Source organism: Electrophorus electricus, chromosome 1 (genome assembly GCF_013358815.1).
Source record: "Electrophorus electricus isolate fEleEle1 chromosome 1, fEleEle1.pri, whole genome shotgun sequence".
NCBI classification, from domain to species: Eukaryota; Metazoa; Chordata; class Actinopteri; order Gymnotiformes; family Gymnotidae; genus Electrophorus; species Electrophorus electricus.
The window spans coordinates 25,478,407-25,497,360 of NC_049535.1; the positions used below are offsets into that span (position 1 = coordinate 25,478,407).

At 36.2% G+C, this 18,954-nt stretch overlaps 1 protein-coding gene across 2 annotated transcripts; it reads left to right on the forward strand.

Annotated features, from left to right (window-relative positions):
• The first annotated feature begins 1,001 nt into the window (after positions 1 to 1,001).
• On the forward strand, positions 1,002 to 16,223 carry LOC113575191 (centriolar coiled-coil protein of 110 kDa). 2 transcript variants are annotated; one of them, XM_027006553.2, is made up of 13 exons: positions 1,002 to 1,062; positions 1,158 to 1,205; positions 6,604 to 6,746; positions 6,859 to 8,005; positions 8,153 to 8,274; positions 8,837 to 8,906; positions 9,286 to 9,395; positions 9,740 to 9,856; positions 10,657 to 10,758; positions 12,108 to 12,224; positions 13,449 to 13,525; positions 13,653 to 13,718; positions 15,583 to 16,223. In XM_027006553.2, the coding sequence occupies exons 3-13, from the start codon at positions 6,609 to 6,611 to the stop codon at positions 15,695 to 15,697; spliced, it is 2,181 nt and encodes a 726-aa protein (XP_026862354.2). In that variant the 5' UTR covers positions 1,002 to 1,062; positions 1,158 to 1,205; positions 6,604 to 6,608; the 3' UTR covers positions 15,698 to 16,223. The 2 variants fall into 2 exon arrangements, with proteins under 2 accessions (XP_026862354.2, XP_026862353.2); XM_027006552.2 differs by having other exon boundaries at positions 1,047 to 1,205.
• The last annotated feature ends 2,731 nt before the right edge of the window (positions 16,224 to 18,954 follow it).

The window sequence follows — 18,954 nt, forward strand, 5'->3', positions numbered from 1 at the left end:
CTTTTCAGATGTGCATTGCACTGAGATTACTTAAGGTAGTTCTAGTATCTCCCATCTGCACCGTTTGGTTCAGATGTGAAGAGACAAGAAAGCCATTTCAAAACATGTAAGCTTTATTCATTATGCTTAGTAAAATTCATTAGTCAATCACAAATCTAAAGATGTGAGAAAGAATTCATATAGCAATGGGATGTTTGTGATGAATAACAGAAAGTGAAATGGATGGTGGTGAAGTGTACTAATACTACATTCTATTGCAATTGTTTTGTTAATATGTTAGAACTAATATGATGGATTTCTTGACACAAGCAAAATACTTTACTGGTTTGTATTAGGAGATAAATTAATGTTGCTTGGTCTAACACTATAACAATACAGTATCCTATAATAAACTTTCTCTTTTGAGTGTCAATCAGCAATAATGACAACTATTATGACAAGTATTAGTTGTCCAGAACATTGTGAAACAACCAAAAGATTATCTTATTAGCAATTAACTGTCTGCTACTACTATACAGCTAATAATACTATGACATAGAAGTTGATAAGATCAATATTGTTCTAGCTAATGTTAACACAGCATTTGGCTCAAAGCATTTAAGATTTATTTATTATACTATAAATATTAAACTGTATAAACAATATAAAACTGCAAATAAAGATATGATGCTTGAAATCAAATATAAAATTGTTTTAATATACTATAAATATTATAGTATAATATTTTAAATAAACATATAGGGTTTTTGGTGACGTGGGCAATGTCTCAACACCAACACCTTTTTTACTTAAACCAACAAAGCAGTAACACTGACTGCAGCGTGCGTAGGACTTTGTTTTAAATGGTAGACCATTTTAGTACACACGTATACACTTATCGGATGCCGTACCAATTAGAGTCAAATTATAATTTGAATGGTTACAGAGACCAACCTAAGAGTCAAAGGTTTCACATGCAGTGGATGTATAGCCTGTGCTCAAGTATTCCGTTATTCTCGCACGTCATGGTTTGAGGAGGCGCTGTAGCCAGCGGACAATATAGACGAGTCAGGCTGAAGATAGGTAATGTATCTTTGACCGAAAGTATCATTAAAGCAGTCATAGGTTTGATGTGAGCGGTGTCGTACACCGATATTATCTTATACGCCTGTTTTTAGCAACGTGGAATACACCTGATCGCATCAGCGAACAAAACGGACAAAAAGGTAAGGCGAAACAGGCCGTTATGCCACAAAACATCACCTAAAAGCTGGTCTATTATTCAATTCGCTTCACAAAATAGTCTGATAAAAAATAATTACTTGTTTTTTGTGCAAGCGCTGCTGTTTTTAAGTTGGGTATCGAGCCTGGATTGTATGCTAGATAAGAAAGCTGTCAAACCAATACCTAAAAGATAATGTCCCATAAAGCCTGTAGCCAATAAGAATTTTAGTGAAAGTATTTCTTGCTAGTTTCACAAAATAAGCAGTTGTCAATATTAAGTAATAGTTCTTCGAATTCTAGCATTTTGTCTCAACATGATGCCTTACATTTTGTCACGGCTGTTCAATAGAATGACAGCACGACTGAGATTTTACGACATTTACGCATCATGAACGTCACACAATGAAAGACAATACTAAACTGATATGTAACTCATCCACGAGTGTTTGCAGATGAAAGCCGCTGTCTCAGCGCAAAAAAAAGAAAAAAAAATACATCTTCTGATCGTCTTGAAGGTGATGCCACGGCAAAGTTGGCTTTGTTTTGGTGATTATTCTCATTATATCTCATTATCTTAAATGTCCAAAAGATTAACAAGAGGTAATTATCCTTTAGGGGAATGCAGGAATACAAAATATAGGCGAATATTTTTAAAGGTTATTTCAGAAAATCTGACTGAGGAGAAAATGCAATTGTTCAGAAATGGAGATGAACGGTGCTTTAGTCGCTAGGCGAATCATTAAGGGACCATCTAAAAAGTACGCAGACTGGACGCTTTGTTATTTTTTAGGTATTTTTTTAACGGAAGCCTGAAACACATTACTATAGTAAAGAAGGTAACATCCTTTTGCGTAAGTTCCAGTTTCCAAAAATCCTCCATTGTTAAGTGTTTATTTGTTTGTTTATTATTTCATTGCTGATAGACTTCATCAGTTGTATAAGTGACACCTACTAATGAGGAGTTTTCTTTTACCTCTCAAACTCCTTGTGGTTCACAGACAACAAATATTGTGATATATTTAATGGTATTCCGTTTTATCTCTAGTCAATTTGCTTTTAGCATTAGGCGCTTTTTGGCTGTTGTCCACATTTTATTTGGCACATTTCTAACTTTATCTGGCATCGACTATCTGAATGATTTAGTGGTGTGTGTTTTAATCCCGTAAAGTATTTTTCAGCCATCTGAAGCACCTAGCCTAATTGTTTCATACCTAAGTGGTATTATTCTATTGCCTGATGGCAGTACAAGAGCAAAACGTAAATGGTTTTATGTTCTAGTAATTTTGAGATTTGTGGCATGGAGATTTACTTGGAAATCTGTTTTATTCTCTGCACAAAGGTTTCTGTGGTCTTTTTCATGAATAAACAGTGATAACTGTATATTTTGTCTGTGCATATACAAATTCATATCAGTCTATGCTGTATACATAAGTATAAACTCACAAGTACAATTATAGTATAAATGTAAATTAAAAGCATCCAGCTAATGCCCATCCTTTGGTTGAAAAAGGGGGCAGTCATAAAAGGCCATTAAAAGTTGACAATGTATATAACAGGGTTTCAGTATAGTCAGCCAATGGACTTCAGTGTGCAGTAGTACTACTAGCAGTAGTGGGTTACAACATAAAATTGTCTGTAAAATGCAAGGTATACCTTATTAGGTAAGCTATAGGGTAGGTGTACAGTTGTGACGAAACGTTTATGAGACTAGCACAAATTTTGGTTATCACAAAGTTTGCTGCTTCAGTTTTATGGTGGCAATTTGAATTAACTCTAGATTGTGAAGAGTGATCAGATGAATTGCAATGAATTGCAAACTCATTCCTTGCCATGAAAATTAACTTAATTACAAAAATGACTGCATTCCAGCAACTGCATTTCAGCCTTGCCACAAAATCACTTGCTAACATCAATTCAGTGATCTTCTCGTTAGCTCAGGAGAAAGTGTTAACGAGGACAAGGCAGATGATATCACTCTGTCATGCTTAGAAGAGCAGACTGGATACTTTAAAAGGATGGTGGTACTTGATGTTTTCTTCTGTTAACCATGGTTACCCCCAAGGAAACATGTGCAGTCATCAGTGCTTTGCATCAACAGGGCTTCACAAGCAAGGACATGGCTGCATGTAAGATATCGCATAAATGAACCATTTATTGAATCAAGAACTTCAAGGAGAGTGATTCATTCACAGTGAAGAAGGCTTCAGGGTGCCCATGAAAGTCAAGTAAGTGCCAGGCCTGTCTCCTACAGAGGATGCAGCTATAGGATTGGGTCACTACCAGCACAGAGATTGCTCAGGAACGGAAGAAGTGTATCTGCATGTACAGTGAAGTGACGGCTTTTGGAGGATGGCTTGGTGTGAAGGGCAGCAAAGAAGCTACTTCTCTCCAAGAAAAAAATCAAGGACATTCTGCAGGAAGTATAGGGATTGGACTGTCAAGGACTGGGATAGTTATTTTCTCTGATGAAGCCCCCTTCAGACTGTTTGGGACATCTGGACAAATGACTGGAGAAGAAAAGGTGAGTGCTACCATGAGTCCTGTCATGCCAACAGTGAGGTGTCCTGAGATTCATGTGTGGGGTTGCTTCTCCTCCAAGGGAGTGGGTTTGCTCAATTTTGCCTAAGAACACTGCCATGAATAAGGAATGGTATCAAAACGTCCTCTAAGAGCAACTTCTTCCAATGATCCAGGAGCAATTTTGTGATGAACAATGCTTTTTCCAGCATGATGGTGAACCATGTCACAACGCAAAAATGACAACCAGGTTCCTCAGTGAACAAAACATTGACATTTTGGGTCCATGGCCATGAAATTCCCCAGATCTAAATCCCATTGAGAACCTGTGGTCAGTTCTCAAAAAGAGGGTGGACAAACACAGAAACTGTGATCAACTGTGACCAGAAGCTGATATCCAGCATGCCAAGGTGAATTACAGAAGTCTTAACAAAGGGCCAACACTAAATGTTTCTGCTTAAACTGTATGTATTTGTCAATAAAAGGTTAAACTTATAAAATGATTATAATTGTACTTCACAATACCATATAAACATCTGGCACAGGATCTAAAAAAAAAACTGAGGCAGTAAACCTTTGTAAAAACCAAAATTAGTCAGTCTCAACTTTTTAGCCATGACTGGACTGTACAGTACAAGCATAGCAGTCCAGAAGTTGATTTTGCAAACAGTCATGGCAAGTTTTCACTAACTCCGCAGGTGCAAAAGAAGCATAGTGGCAGGAAGTGCTAGTGCTACATATTGCATGACTTACAAATTTATCAGATAAGTGCAATATAATTGTAAGGTGTCCTTTTTGAATAAAAAGCTTTAATGCCAGCATAAGGTGGCATTATAAATAAGATGCGCTGCACTACTCAAACATAAAGAGGAATGAGTGTTAGGAGAACATGAGGTACATGTGTAAGGAAGCACTGCTGGTTGAGCAGGTCCTTTGATCAAAGATTGAGTGAGTTGTGTGTGGGTTTTTTTTTTGTTTGTTTTTGTTTTTTGTTTTTTTTTAAGGTTGTGAGGAACCTCCCATGACTGGAAGGACCTGGATAACTTGTTTTTAGGATGGCTGACAATCAGATTGGCTCCTGTCTTCTGCAGTGGTTTGATGGAATGTCACAGTAGCCCAGTCAGTAGGCAGTTTGGATAAGGGTGGGAATTGCGGTGCAAAGAATGCACTCATAACTTTAATATTTATAATTTCAATGTATTGGTATATTCACAATAAACAGATGTCATCATCTAAAACTGAATACCAAGTCAATAATTTTGTGTTTTTGTTTAAAAACAACTATATTGCCAAATGACAATTTCTCACCCTCTTTTTAGTACTGTAATGCCTGTAGTGATGTGTGTATGATTCTAGGGTAATAACATTTTCTTCCTGAACAGACAGAAATGCATCAGTTTATTAGGAAGCTTGTGTCTTGTCATTTTGAGGAAAAAAAATAGAAAATTCACTCAACCTTTCATCAACTGAACAATACAATTTAACAACATAGTTCAATTGCTCACCCTTTAGTCTGTATATCTCCTTTGTGAGCATAATTTCCCAAAGCCTTGCATAGGACTTATACTGGGAGTTGTTCAGGATCCTTGTTAAATTTTACCCAAATCTGCAGGATGAAAGATGGCAGATTCATTATAAATATCAGGATAAAAACATTCACTTTACAAATGTCAAGTTGCATTAATGTAGATTTGCTTACTTCTTCAGAGGTTCCTTAAATTGCCACACCAATCTGTCAATACCAAAACTCAGCCACCTCCTTATATTATTTGAACTGAAAATGTGGGAAGTTCACCATCCATATCTGCAAAATAATCTGCCATCTGTACCTCTAATAAACCACACAGGTACATGCACAGGTAAACATTCTTCATATCTGAATATCTTCATATCTTAATCTGTCTTACATTCAAACATACTTTCAGACTGGACATTCTCATCCTCCTACAGCTCTGCAAAGCAAAGTTGGAGCTTCTCAAGTAAGCCAACTGTTTTGGTCCAGGTCTTCAGTACCTTATGTTTGGTCCCCATCTTCAGCAACTAAGGGAACCTGATGGAGGTTGTCTCAAGAGTGAGGTTCAGAATCCTGCTTCCTGGTTCAGAATCCAGCTTCAGTATACACTTCCACACTAAAATGAGCTGCTTGATAGTGTAAACCAGTATATGTATGAGTCAAATCTTGTTGCATTTTGTGAGACTAATATATTCCATTAATATACTGTTATGGAATCTAGTGAATATTTCTGTTTATATTTCTTGTAAGATTTATATTTCTATATTAATATTTTCTTAATTTCATTTCCTTTAGGTTTGCATATTTAAACCTGTTTCCTTCTTTCACTCAATGCCATTGTTCAAAATTCTAAGATGGTGATCTGATTTTCTAGGTTTTTTTTAGCTTTGCTTTCCCTAGTTCCTCATTTCCCACATTTCCCTGAGTTCCCCTAGTTCTTGTCATCTTTGTCTTGATATCAAACTCTCCGAGTTGATGATCCTGCTTTTTTTTTTTTTTTTTTGATGATCCACCCATTTTCAAGTATGAATTTTCCTGTCATAATGAAGTCTGCTTGCTTTCAGGCACCAGCCTGCTTCTGTAGTGATGACCTCTGCAGAAATTAGATGTTAAAAAGAAATTGCCCATCATTCTTGGCCTCAAACATTTCACTTCATGTTCTCTTATGATTTTCTTGTCACATGCCACCTAAGTGAAAATCTGGTGCTTTGATCATTTATGGATGTTTAATCCAAAGATAAAATCTGAGTGAAACCAGGTTTCATATGTGCGCTCAGGAGGACTGGCTGAGAAATGGCACTTCCTCTTATCTCTTGTTAATTGTTAATTGTGACTCTCGTTAATTGTTCATTTCTTGAATCCATTTAAAGGAAACATGGAAACCTATGAGCAATTCTATCTGCGTACACTGACTAAACTGGAGTCTGAAAGGAAGTATGAAAAGAACATCCCTAGACAATGTACACCACCCGCTTTCATTTATTTCCATGGGAGGACAGTTCTGTCACCTCTGGTGAGTACACATCTAATGGACATATGTCATAAACTGTACAGACTAAGTAATTAAATGATTGAATACATTTACAATGAAATGTGTGTGTGTGTGTGTGTGTGTGTGTATGTAGCTGAGTGAGAAGGAGCTTGAGGAGATGGCTCAGTACAGGCAAAGAGCTGCAAGGATGGAGGCCAAAAGACAGACATGCTGTAAGAATAACCTGATAAATCAGGTTCAAAAGATCTTGGACAACAGAGCGAATGCCTTTACAGTGACTGACCCTGTAGGGCATATAAACATAGGAGAAGAAATACTGACTAATAACCAGTCTGTGAGCTCACTAGCAGAACATCCAGATGCCCTAAGCAGAAAACATGGAGAAAAGATAGAGAGGGATGATGAGATTGGGAATAAAGGAATTCCAAATCTCTGCCTGCTGCAGAGGTCACGAGAGTACATTGACAAGGAGTCATGTCAGCGAGGGTTAAAAGTTCACAGCAGGTCACCTGTATCCTCAGAGAATAAAGAGAATGACAAGGCCAGTCCTATGGGTGAGACTAATAGTGAACCATCATGCTCTGTCCAGTACCATAGCTCCTTCAGTTCAGGTCAAGCTAAGACTTTTAAGAAGCCAAAACCCATAAATGAGGCTACGCTTGGCCTCGACTCTTTATCTGGCTGTTCTTCCCACAGTTTGCTGAACACAGACTCTGCCCTAAGCCCTAGACCTCATCGTGGCCGCCCACTCTCTGCCGGCAACATTCTTCTCTCATATCCTCTTAGCCCCAGTGAAGCAGGGATCGTAGCTAGGGGGAGTTCTCAAGGCTGTGGGCCTCTGTCAGGCTTTGAGAAGAGGCTGCTAGAAGGCGAAGGACTTAGTGGAAGTCGACGAGCCAGTCATTCTGGTTCCAGCCCTCTAAATGAATTAGGTGGCATTAACAGTACACCAGACCCAGGACAGGACCTCATAGAAGCCGGGTTCCGGAGGAGGTGTCACACCCTGGACAGTAACTTGGGTCCATCTCATCAGAGCCCTCCTATAAACCGAAGCCAAGAGAGAGTTCCCCGCTTTATGGCAGGTGTGCTGCAGAGGACGCCCACTCGCCGCTCCCCACCTGCCCAGCTCAGCCCACCATTTATGCTAGAGATCCCCACTTCACCCCACCTGAGGGCCAGCCTAAGCCAAGACCTTCAAACCTCTTCATGCAATAACAAACAACAGCTAATCACAGAGGGAAACAGTGTTATTGGTACATTGATGGACATGAAACAGACAGGTAAGGAAAGCTGAAGATGATAATTATTACATGAAAGAAATTGAAATGGATGAAAAGAGCTTTGGCAGTTATACTGTAAAGAAACTTTTATGTATGTCTGTAGTGTGTTTATGGAGCATAATGTGCAATGTGCTGTGTGTCTCTTAGAGGAGGTACAGTGGCAAGTACAGGCTCTAGAGGAGATTCATAGAACTATGAAGGAAGAACATGCTCTACAGATATCTCTACTTATGGCTGAGCAGGAGAGAGAGCAACAGCACCTCAGACAGGTTAGAATGTAGAGCTCCCCTACTGTCCTACTGTTAAGACTGCATATTTGCTCTTCTTTCCTTCTTTATTTATTTTTCAGACTAGTTAATACTTGATCATAAATATACTTTTACATGTAAAATGTTACTAAATAAATAAATAAATTTATATATATATATATATATATATATATATATATATATATATATATATATATATGTATATATGTATGAGAGAGAGAAAGAGATGTTCAAAATTGTTGTATTACATTATGGTATTTATTGCTAAATTTTAGAAACATTTTAGATTTTTCTTCACAATTGGAAGTCTTCCATATTCTTGTTTTGTAGGTTGTTTCCTATTACTAAAAAGAAGGTTAAAAAAAACTGAAAAGATGAATATGACCACTTAGTCCTTTGAGGAGTACGGTCACACTGATGTGATCAGTTCTGGCTAATCTCTTGTGGAGTATTATCACACTGATTAAAATGTTAGGAATCAAGGTTCCTGTGTTCTTCTACTAGACTAGAAATGAATGTTTTGTTGTTGTTTATCAATTTGATATGCATGTGCCTCTGACAGGAGCTGGAAGAGAAGGGAAGGCAGATAAGGGATCAAGATGGTGTGTGTGCTGTTGTGGGTGATGGGGGAGGTGAGTGGAAGGCAGTTGATGAGCATGCTCCATAAGATCAGCTGAGAGGTCATCATAATGCTTCACAACTAGCATATGGATTTTGTCACTAGTGTTATAATAGCAACATAACGCATAAAGCATGCTAAATAATTTCTGATAAAGTATAAGTAACAGTAATTTTCATTACATTAAAGTAATTCTCATTACATTTATCAGATGCTGTTGTGCAGAGAGGCATAATATAGTGTTTTGTTACAAAAGCACTTACAATAGCGCATTTTCAGTAGTGTTCCAAGATATCTCTCATAGTGGTATTTATATCAGCACTGGTTACAGTTACAATAAAATTGAAATGATCATGATTTTTGTATTCCTGTGTATTGATGGTCTTACACAGGTCTCCAGTCTCCTGTTACTTTAGGTGTTATTGCACCTGCCATTCCATCTGCAGCTTTCTTATGGGGACCAAACTGGGCACTGAGTAAACCCAGGAATAGACTAAGCCAGGTGTGTGAGATGTTTGACTGAGATTCAGACGTGTTCATATGTAGGTTCTGGTTTTACTGAGATTCAGATATGTTCATATGTAGGTTCTGGTTTTACTGAGATTCATATGTTTTAGGACATATAAAACCTTTAGCACAGGCCAAGCTAGAACTGGTTGGACACAACTGTAAACTTACACATTATCTATTTAGGAAGAATAGTTTTGCTGTATGAAAGCTTCTGTTAATGTAGACAAGAAATATGTCTTTCACTTTCAGCCTTTCTTGTTTGGCCACACAACTGTAATGTTAATGTTGGTTTATAAACCTCTTGTGATTTCAGTGTGCTACCAAATGTGCTTGCAGGTGTTAAATGCAGAGCAACAGAAGGCACTGTGTCGTCTTAGTGCCATTGCTCGAGGATTCCTTACTCGCCGATTACTGAACACTGAAAAAGTCAAATATCTGCGTCAAACAGTAAAGGTGAAACTTTATAGTAGTATGGATTTAGACATACAGCATCCACAGACATAAGGAGTTTAAGATATTTTGCTATGTTTAGGTCAAATAGTCTATGTAAAAGACTGGTGCTTCACCTTTAGCACATGCTGCTAACAAGGTCAAACTAGGTGGATTTTCAAAGCAAAAAGCTGAATGTTCTTGTTTAGCCAAATCAGTTATCAGAAATGAAACCCACTGAGCATATTTCCCGGGACTGACTACAGGACATTTACGGACATCACCACTGTTATCCAATGTGAACACTACTGAGCATGTTTTCCAGGACTGACTACAGGACATTTACGGACATCACCACTGTTATCCAATGTGAACACTACTGAGCATGTTTTCCAGGACTGACTACAGTATATTTTTGAAAGCTGCCACTGTAATCAGACATGTACACCACTGAGCATGTGTCCCAGGATTGACTACAGTACGTTTGTGGAAGCTGCCAAGGTTATCAGATGTGAACGCCACTGGGCAGGTTTCCCAGGACCAACTATGTATGTTTGTGGACGCTGCCACAGTTATCAGATATGAACACCAATGACCATGTTTCCCAGGACTGATTACAGTACGTTTGTGGAAGCACAGGGCCAACATATGAACAATGAGGATTACTGTATCAGATTATTCTATTCCAATTTGGAGGTTTATAATGAAGATATTTGTAATTATGATATTAGTCTGATTACTAGTGGATAATTATATAAGACGATAACCAATTCCAAAAACTCACTTTTTCACTTGATCACTACCTTATGTTTTTGCTTCCACAGGACACCCAAGAGTTTATCTCTACTTTTCATACAGAAGCACCACAGAAAAAAAGTAACCTCTCAAACCAGGACGTCTCACTGCAGGAGAGAGTCCGAGCCCAGGTAAACATTACAAGTGAACAAAGAGTGATAAATTATTTAAGAAAAGCTGTTGATGTTTTAGAAATGTAATGTGTGACTCTCCCCTATTGTTAGATATGCTACACATTCACTGCTTACTCAATTGTGAGAAATAGGTTTGGGATCCTTGGGATTATCTATATATATTTAGTAATATATATTTAGTAACTAGTGTTGTGTCCTTTATTGGCAGTAACTTTGAACAAATCCATTCTCTAACTACTGCTTGAGCTGTTTCATGTGCAAATTTGGGATGTCGTATTTTGACAGCCTGCTTCAGATTGTCTCAGTGTACTTCAGCCATCTGGTGTATGAAATTAACCGGGCCAACGCATTTGTGTTTAGTAATGAAGAAGAATTTATTCTGTTAATTTATACTTCAATAAATTACATTTTTATTTCTGAATGAAATTATTCTAATCTTCTAATCTAATCAGTAGAATAGGTGTTTGTTGTTATTTCTAATAAACTATATTGAAAAAGCAGCTATAGTAGGGAGTCTGATTCTATGGTTCATAATTTGTCATGGCATTTAGCTGACACTTTTATCCAAAGCAAGTTACAATTATGAGTACAACTTGAGCAATTAAGAGCCTTGCTTAGGGGCCCAACAGTGGCAATGATGGGACTTGAACCAGCAACCTTCTGATTGCTAGTTAAGTACCTTAACTACTGAGCTGCCTCTGCCCTATTTAGTTACATTGTAACTGGGACAATGTCTCCTTGGCTGAACAGTTCAGAATTTGCTACATTTACTTGTTTGTTTATTTATTGTTTGGTTGTATAAATTAAGATAATGTTAAATGTTTACATCTCTTTGATAAGGATTCAACTGATATGGAGAGTAGCTCCAATATACAACAACCACTAGATAACGCTCTAATCCTTTTTTTTTTAACATTGAGAGCGAATATACAACACATGATGCTGTTCTATTTTTCTTGACAGACTGGCTATATTTGAAGTATATCTTTTTGAATTTGTGTATTTTATTGTAAGTTATACATGGCTGTTTTCCTTTACATGTCTATATAATTAATAGCTGGTTGATTAATTTAAGTTTGCACATGCTAAGTTTAGCCTTTAATAGATGAGGTTTTGAAATGCTCTAATAAAACTTTAATAGTGAAAGCTTCACATTTAAAATGTGCCCTTTTCCAATGGAGTTGATGTATGAAGCCCACAGACCCTGCTGTTGTTATCAGCTGCAAGAGATGTCAGATAATTCCCCAATACAAACCATATTTGCATTGTTAAATGCACATTCATAAAGGAAAGCTACTTTGTTTTTGAACAATTATAAATATGAGTTTTTAATTTGTCTCTTTCAGCTACGTGCAGCATTGTTTGACATTCATGATATATTTTTTGCAATTACGATGGATGAACGATTGGCACTGCTGGCACAGGACAGAGAGCTTCGTGCAGAAAGAAAACTCAGAGAAATGGTAAACAGTTCTCCATGTTTTACACTATTAAAGTGACCAATCACTGAGAAGAGTAATTTTATGTTTGTCAGATATAAAAGGCTTAAGTTTTAACTCCTTTGATTTACTTTGTAGGCTCCCTAAGCTATAATAGCAGGAATTTTTGTCACCTATGGCATTTCTTATAGACTCATAAATTGTGAACCTAAATGTTTAGACCAAAGGTTTAAACATTTTGCCAATTAGATAAGCAAAATATTATAATGTGACTTTAAAACTATAGAATGAAAGTGATTTTTAATCTCTGAGATATGTTGCTTTGGTCATCAAGTCCTGAAACCAGATGTTTAAAGTGAAGCTGAGTTTATAATACTACGACTATTAATAATAATAATAATAATAATAATAATAATAATAATAATAATAATAATAATAATAATAATAACATTATTATTATTATTAGTAGTAGTAGTAGTAGTAGCATATTTTTGACGAGTTTCGTCCATCTGATGAAAGAAAATCACAGAAAGTGACTGGCCTATCTGAAGGAAGTGAATTTGTCATTAAACCTATGTTCTCCTTTATAATAGATAACAGGCAAAAATATAGTGGTTATGTAATATAAGTAAACAAATAATTAATAAAATACAGAGGAATATACATTAAAACAGAAACAAATACTCACAGACATGCTATCCCATGGTATTGTTACAGGTCACCTAAAAAAGGCCACCTAATATGGCCAGTAGTATGTATATTATCCAAAATATGATGTAACGTGCATTGCAATCTTATCAGTGTCCATGCATCCTGAGAGAGCTGGAGCAAATCAGCCATGAAGAGTAGACAAACGCTATAGGCTGTTCAGAAAGCATGTTTGATTTCAAAACTTTTATCTTGGAGTTACTGAATACATGCAATACTCAACAATAAAAAAAAAAATAAACAGATAAAACAGCAAAACTGACTAACATTTTGAACTGACCTGGCCGTAATAGTTTTGCATTGAAATAAGTGATTTCTATGCACAATTACAAAGGAGCAATTATTTATTAGGGGTGTTTTGCCAGTTTTATATGAAATATTTCTTCCTCCTTGCTGCATAGAACTTTTATCAAATGTTGTGGACAGTGATAAATATCTATTTAAACATACACAATAGCAAGTCAGAATACAAAGGTGGCTGGATAATTCTTGATGCTACTTTAGCATAAACCCCAACTGAATAAATGCTGTGATTAACAGGAAAAAGCCAAGGGTCCTAAAGAGAAGATGATTTTGTCTGCCGTCACCCAAAAAGTTCTGGACAGGAAAAAGCAGAGGTAAAGGATCAAAAGGTGTATCTGAAAGAAATTTTTTTTAAACAATTAATCTCTTTGTGTATTGGTCAGAATTGGAAGAGTTCTAAATTTGCTCTGCTATAAATTTGAATCTCTGCTTCTTTCTCAGAGTGGGCGAATCTCCAGTTCAGACCAGAAGGGCGCAGCAGAAGCCTAAGAGCCCCCTTACAAGCAGGTGAGAGCTGGATAGGCAAAGCATCTAGTGCAATAACCAAAACAGGAGCAGAAGAGTGAAAGACACTGTCATGTGCAAGCACACAGAAAACCCAATGAGTCTAAAGAATATAGTATCTCAAAAGTGGCTGTGTCCTGAATTTTCTATTTTACAGCAATAGAATTATGATATAATTTGTGCTAAGGTGAGAGCAGATTACATGTTTTACTGAACTCTACTTTTGGCAGGAGGTCACAAAGATAGTAAGATATGTTTTGGTGAAAATGTTACTAGAGATGATAAAATGTTAAAAATGATACAGCTGCACACCCTGACCACATATAGGTCATTTTTATCATCATCGTATATATATATATATATATATATATATATATATATATATATATATATATATATATATATATATATATAATATAAAAAATTAAGCATTTATTTTTTCTGCTTCAGGCAGTTTACCATCCAAGCTGTGTCAGATATACAAATGCTCTGGAAAGTTAAAGTTAAAACAAGACAATTAGACAAGCCTACACATATGCACCTGCTTACAAAGCAAAATGTATGTAATGGCAGAAAATATAAATTTAGTGATTTTATGCCACCAAATATTTCAGCCATAACTCAGTTTTTACTAGTAAAATTTGAGATATGCAATTTTACTTGTAGAAATTCTAAAGACATACTATGAAATTTTTACTTGTTGTAACATCAGATCAGCATATTAAAATAACTTGATGAATCAAAATCCCAGACAAGCGTATGACTACTCAAAATTACTTTGTCGATATGTTGCCATTATTTAAAATTACTTTCTTTCCACAAGTAATTTCCACAAGTTTTTGTAAATTGTAAATTAGGATGTCTGCGCTAATTTTGACTAGTTAAAAAAATATGTCCAGCGCAGTGTTTTTACAAATGATGCATTAACTTGGAATTGTATTACAGACTATCAGAAATAATTACAAAATAAGGATAAAATCAGAACAGATCAGCACAAATATGAAATACCTATTTAGGCATATGGTTATTTATCCTAGTACTAAATGCTAATAGCAGTAAAATGATTTTATTTCCTTCTTTTTACCCGTTGTTGTACCTGATATATATATATATATATATATATGCACTGCATATATAGCCTGTACATTTAAAATTTTAATGTCCTCAAGATACCTTTGCCTGCGCAGCAGTCCAGGAAAATATGACATCCTGATACTTCTACTAATTTTATTTTATGCATTTTAAATATCACACCCCTTTGTAACAATATTAATTAACTGAGATTGTACAGGGAGGTTGTGGATGAATCTCGTTGGACGTGATACATAGTGATGGAAAGGTAATGGACCGTTATCAAGGCTTTTATCAAACAAACCTATTAGCATGTTATAATTTGAATAATGTAGTGCTAATAGGGGTGCTGTCACCTTCTGTATTACCTTCTGCCAGTGTATATTTAATTTTAGTCAAAAGGTTTGTGTTCTAATGAACCTGCATTAATGTGAACCTGCATCAAGTCATTATTGATTACAACATTTTTTACTTAATCTGCTCATCAGATTTAGCCAGAAAGTGTCATTTCATATCAGCAGTGTACATTTTATTTATATTTCATATTTATTCAGTACAATTTCTATTCAGCCAATTCAGCTGACAGGCTAAAATTTAACACACAGCCAAAATATTTGTAAGCAGAGTTTTAAAATAATTTCATCAGATTTATCCCAACACTGCATAACAGAAAAACAATTACAATCTGAGTAACAGGGTAAGTAAGTAAATGTATAAATACTTATTTGTTATTGATTAATAATGCTGTGTAGGTTATGCCAACAAAACATTTTTCTCTCCATTTGTATGTTTCTAGGAGTTTGCATAGGAAGACTCCAGAGGAGCGAGTGAAGCGCTCAGACAGTCTGAAGAAACAGCACTCACTGGGTGAACGTGGTCCTGTCTGGCCTAGGATACTTGATGAGCTGTAGCACTACAACGCATAGTTCTACTGTTTCAAAGATATAATGACAGACCCAGCCATACCAACAAAGCATTTTGCTTTGAATGTAGAACAGACCTTAATGTCATGCATTGTGGTTTGAGGAGAGAATGAGAAAGTGCAGAGGGGGAGAATAACTTTGTGAACTTTTAAGATGAAGAGTTTAAGATGAATTCTACTATAGGTAGGAGGAGTTTCAATTTTTTTTTTCTTTTTTTTTTTCTGAACTTCAGTTATAGGATCCATAAGGTTCTGTTTGGGGGCTTAACCTACAACCCAGCCTCCTTAGAGAACAGTAACTTTTTTTTTTTAGTTTACATGTTTATGGAGTAATAAAGCCACTCTAAAGAGAAAAATAACAAAATAAAGAATAAATAAAAAAGAAATAAAGAGCTAGCTAGAGTTAGAAAACCATGCGCAGAGGTGAATAAGGCTATTAAATAAATAAAGGAATTATATAGCTTCTGAACCCTGTAATAGTGTTACAGGGAATGTTAAAGATGTTTAAATTGTAAGCATGATGGGTGTTTTTAAATTCAGATGGCCTATATGTAGTTTACTGGGTCTCTGACATATTTCATGATTTGTAGTAATGTTATTTCATTAATGTGATTCGTTAAACTTTCCTATGTAAAGCACTGAAATTTTGGACTCAGAATGAAAAGTGCCACATAAATAAAGACTATTATTATAGTTTTTATTATTATTGAATGATTGGGCATTGAATGTGTGCATGTGTATTTCCTAAGGGATGAGACAGATTTAAAGGGCACTAATAAAATGGAGTGAGTGGGTCGACAGCGCCCCTGCACTATGGGTTTACATTTGCACGAATATAGCCCAAAAAAAGAATCAATAACACTGTAAGAGGAATAGTAAGAGAATCTAGTGGACATGCTATATTTGTTATAAGATTTCATTAAACATTTTTAAAAAATCCCCCTTTCTTGCAATTCTTACCAATTTATTTGAGGGGTAGAGATATACAAGTAGAGTCCCCAGAGCTGCCTGTCTGAGCTGTCACACATACAGATAAACAAAGAAACACAAGCAGTGGTGTAGGTGTCATTTCAGCTTTGGGGGAGACACTGCTCACACCAAACAACCTAACACATCATATGAGTTCTGTGAGCAGTAATTATTTGGGGGGGGACACCCCCTCCTCCAAAACTATGCCTGTGCACACCAGTGAGAATTTGCTGGCATCCCAGATAAAGGTTGCATATGTTCATTTACGTGGGAGTTTAAATAATGTTCACATTTCCTATTAAAATCACATTAAATCCTGTGACTAAATACCTAAACATTTCAAGATCAAAGAAAAGCATTCTATCTTTTAGCCAGGCACCATGTGAAGGAGGGATATTTGACTCCCAGAGCAAAAGTATTGCACTTGACCAATAGAACAAAACACAAAAAAATAAAATCTTATATGCACTCATATGAATCTCATTCTACCTACAAAGGGATATTATCTAATGGCATCCCAAAGACTGCTGCAGCAATGGGCATGGGTACATCTTAAATCTAAGAACCTTAGAGAGAGTAGGACTGAGCATGATTAATAGTCCTATGTATTACCTCCATCTGGATGAAACTGAAATGGACCCAGGTGGAGGAGGAGTGGTGTCTTCCCATGAAAGGTCCTTGAAAACATTCCTCAGTCAGCACTACTCCCAGCTTCTCTCACCATTTAGATATTGTTTTGGAGACACTGTGGTTAGACCAGGAAATAAAGCTGTGGTAAGAACATGATGATTTCTGGGTTGCAGAATCTAAAGGAAGACTGGGAGAGAAGCCAAGCTAATTCTACATGCAATGGAGAAACTGAAAAAAACAAATATAAAAACATAAAAATTTGCACATACAGATAAAAGTGCAGAATAATTCACCCAAAGATATCTTTGCTCTGGAGGGCAGACTGATTTTTGGGGACAGACCCCAAGTTGGATACAAAATTAAATTTAAAATGATGTTGGATCCATTCAGGGTAAACAGGTTTTTCTTTTTAATATGGTGACCACGAAACAATGGAAGAAAGGAAAAAAGGAGGGAAAGATTGTGAAGTTAAAGTTTACTTAGATTACTGATAAACTAAGACTAAACTTGTAAAACCACTACAGCATGAATCACCCTGTAGTTGTTCACAGTGATCACAATGGTCATTGGTCTGGCATGATCCATCAGCAGAGTCAATCTTCTAGCCCTGGCAAGTGATACCACACAGTGACCTCTGATAGACTGGCAGAGCAAGAGGACGAGGCAATGTTTTGCTGAATAATATTCACATGATGACTGCTAGGTGAGAAAGGAACAAGAAAGGAGTGCTTGCCATAAGATAACTACAAGATCCCATCCTAAAGAGCACTGCATTTATTTATTGGTTGTTGCATGATCTCTCCCAAGACAGAAACCAGTTGCAGAAGCTTGTTAATGGAGGCTTGGGGGCTGCAGGTTTATAAATGGTTTATACATAAATATATAAAGTTTATGGTTTACCCGGTTTCTAACCTGCAGCAATGCAGCAGGTAATTTGTTTACAAATTTACTTTGTTTTAAAATCATAGGGCTTATGCTAAGTAGTTTATTTAAATACAAAGTACTATTATTTTTAAACAATAAAGCACCCAGAAGGAAAAGGTAATGTTTGGTATACTGTGTTATTTGTCTCTTTTCCGTTAATTAAACCTTCGTGAGTAAACAAAAACTCAGGAAGTTAATGTTTTCTGACCAGCAAACACACACACACACACACACACACACACACACACACACACACACACACACACACACACACACACACACACACACATTTCCTTCCTGGGATTACCAGTATAAACATGCCGCGGTTATAGTGTTGTAATTTGAACTGGGCAGCTCATAGGTTTAGACTGTATGTATGTGAAAAATTGGAAAATTAAAAACGTCTGGTCAATAATAATGAAAATGTTTCTCATAGCCTGCAGAGAAAAGGTTATATAAATATGTGTCGAACTCTATAATGTAGCCTGTATATATTAGTATTCTTTTTGAATAATAATAATAATAATAATAATAATAATAATAATAATAATAATTCGGCTCTTTTTAATAATAATAATGTTTCTGCTTCCAAAATATTATCTATGAAACAGAAAGAGCTTTCTCTTTCACTCTCAACAACCATATTCCGCAAGTCAGAGAAAAGACTTGAGGAACAGCTGAACAAGTTCTCTATCTGGTTTGGCAGCAGTGAAGTAGGTGAGG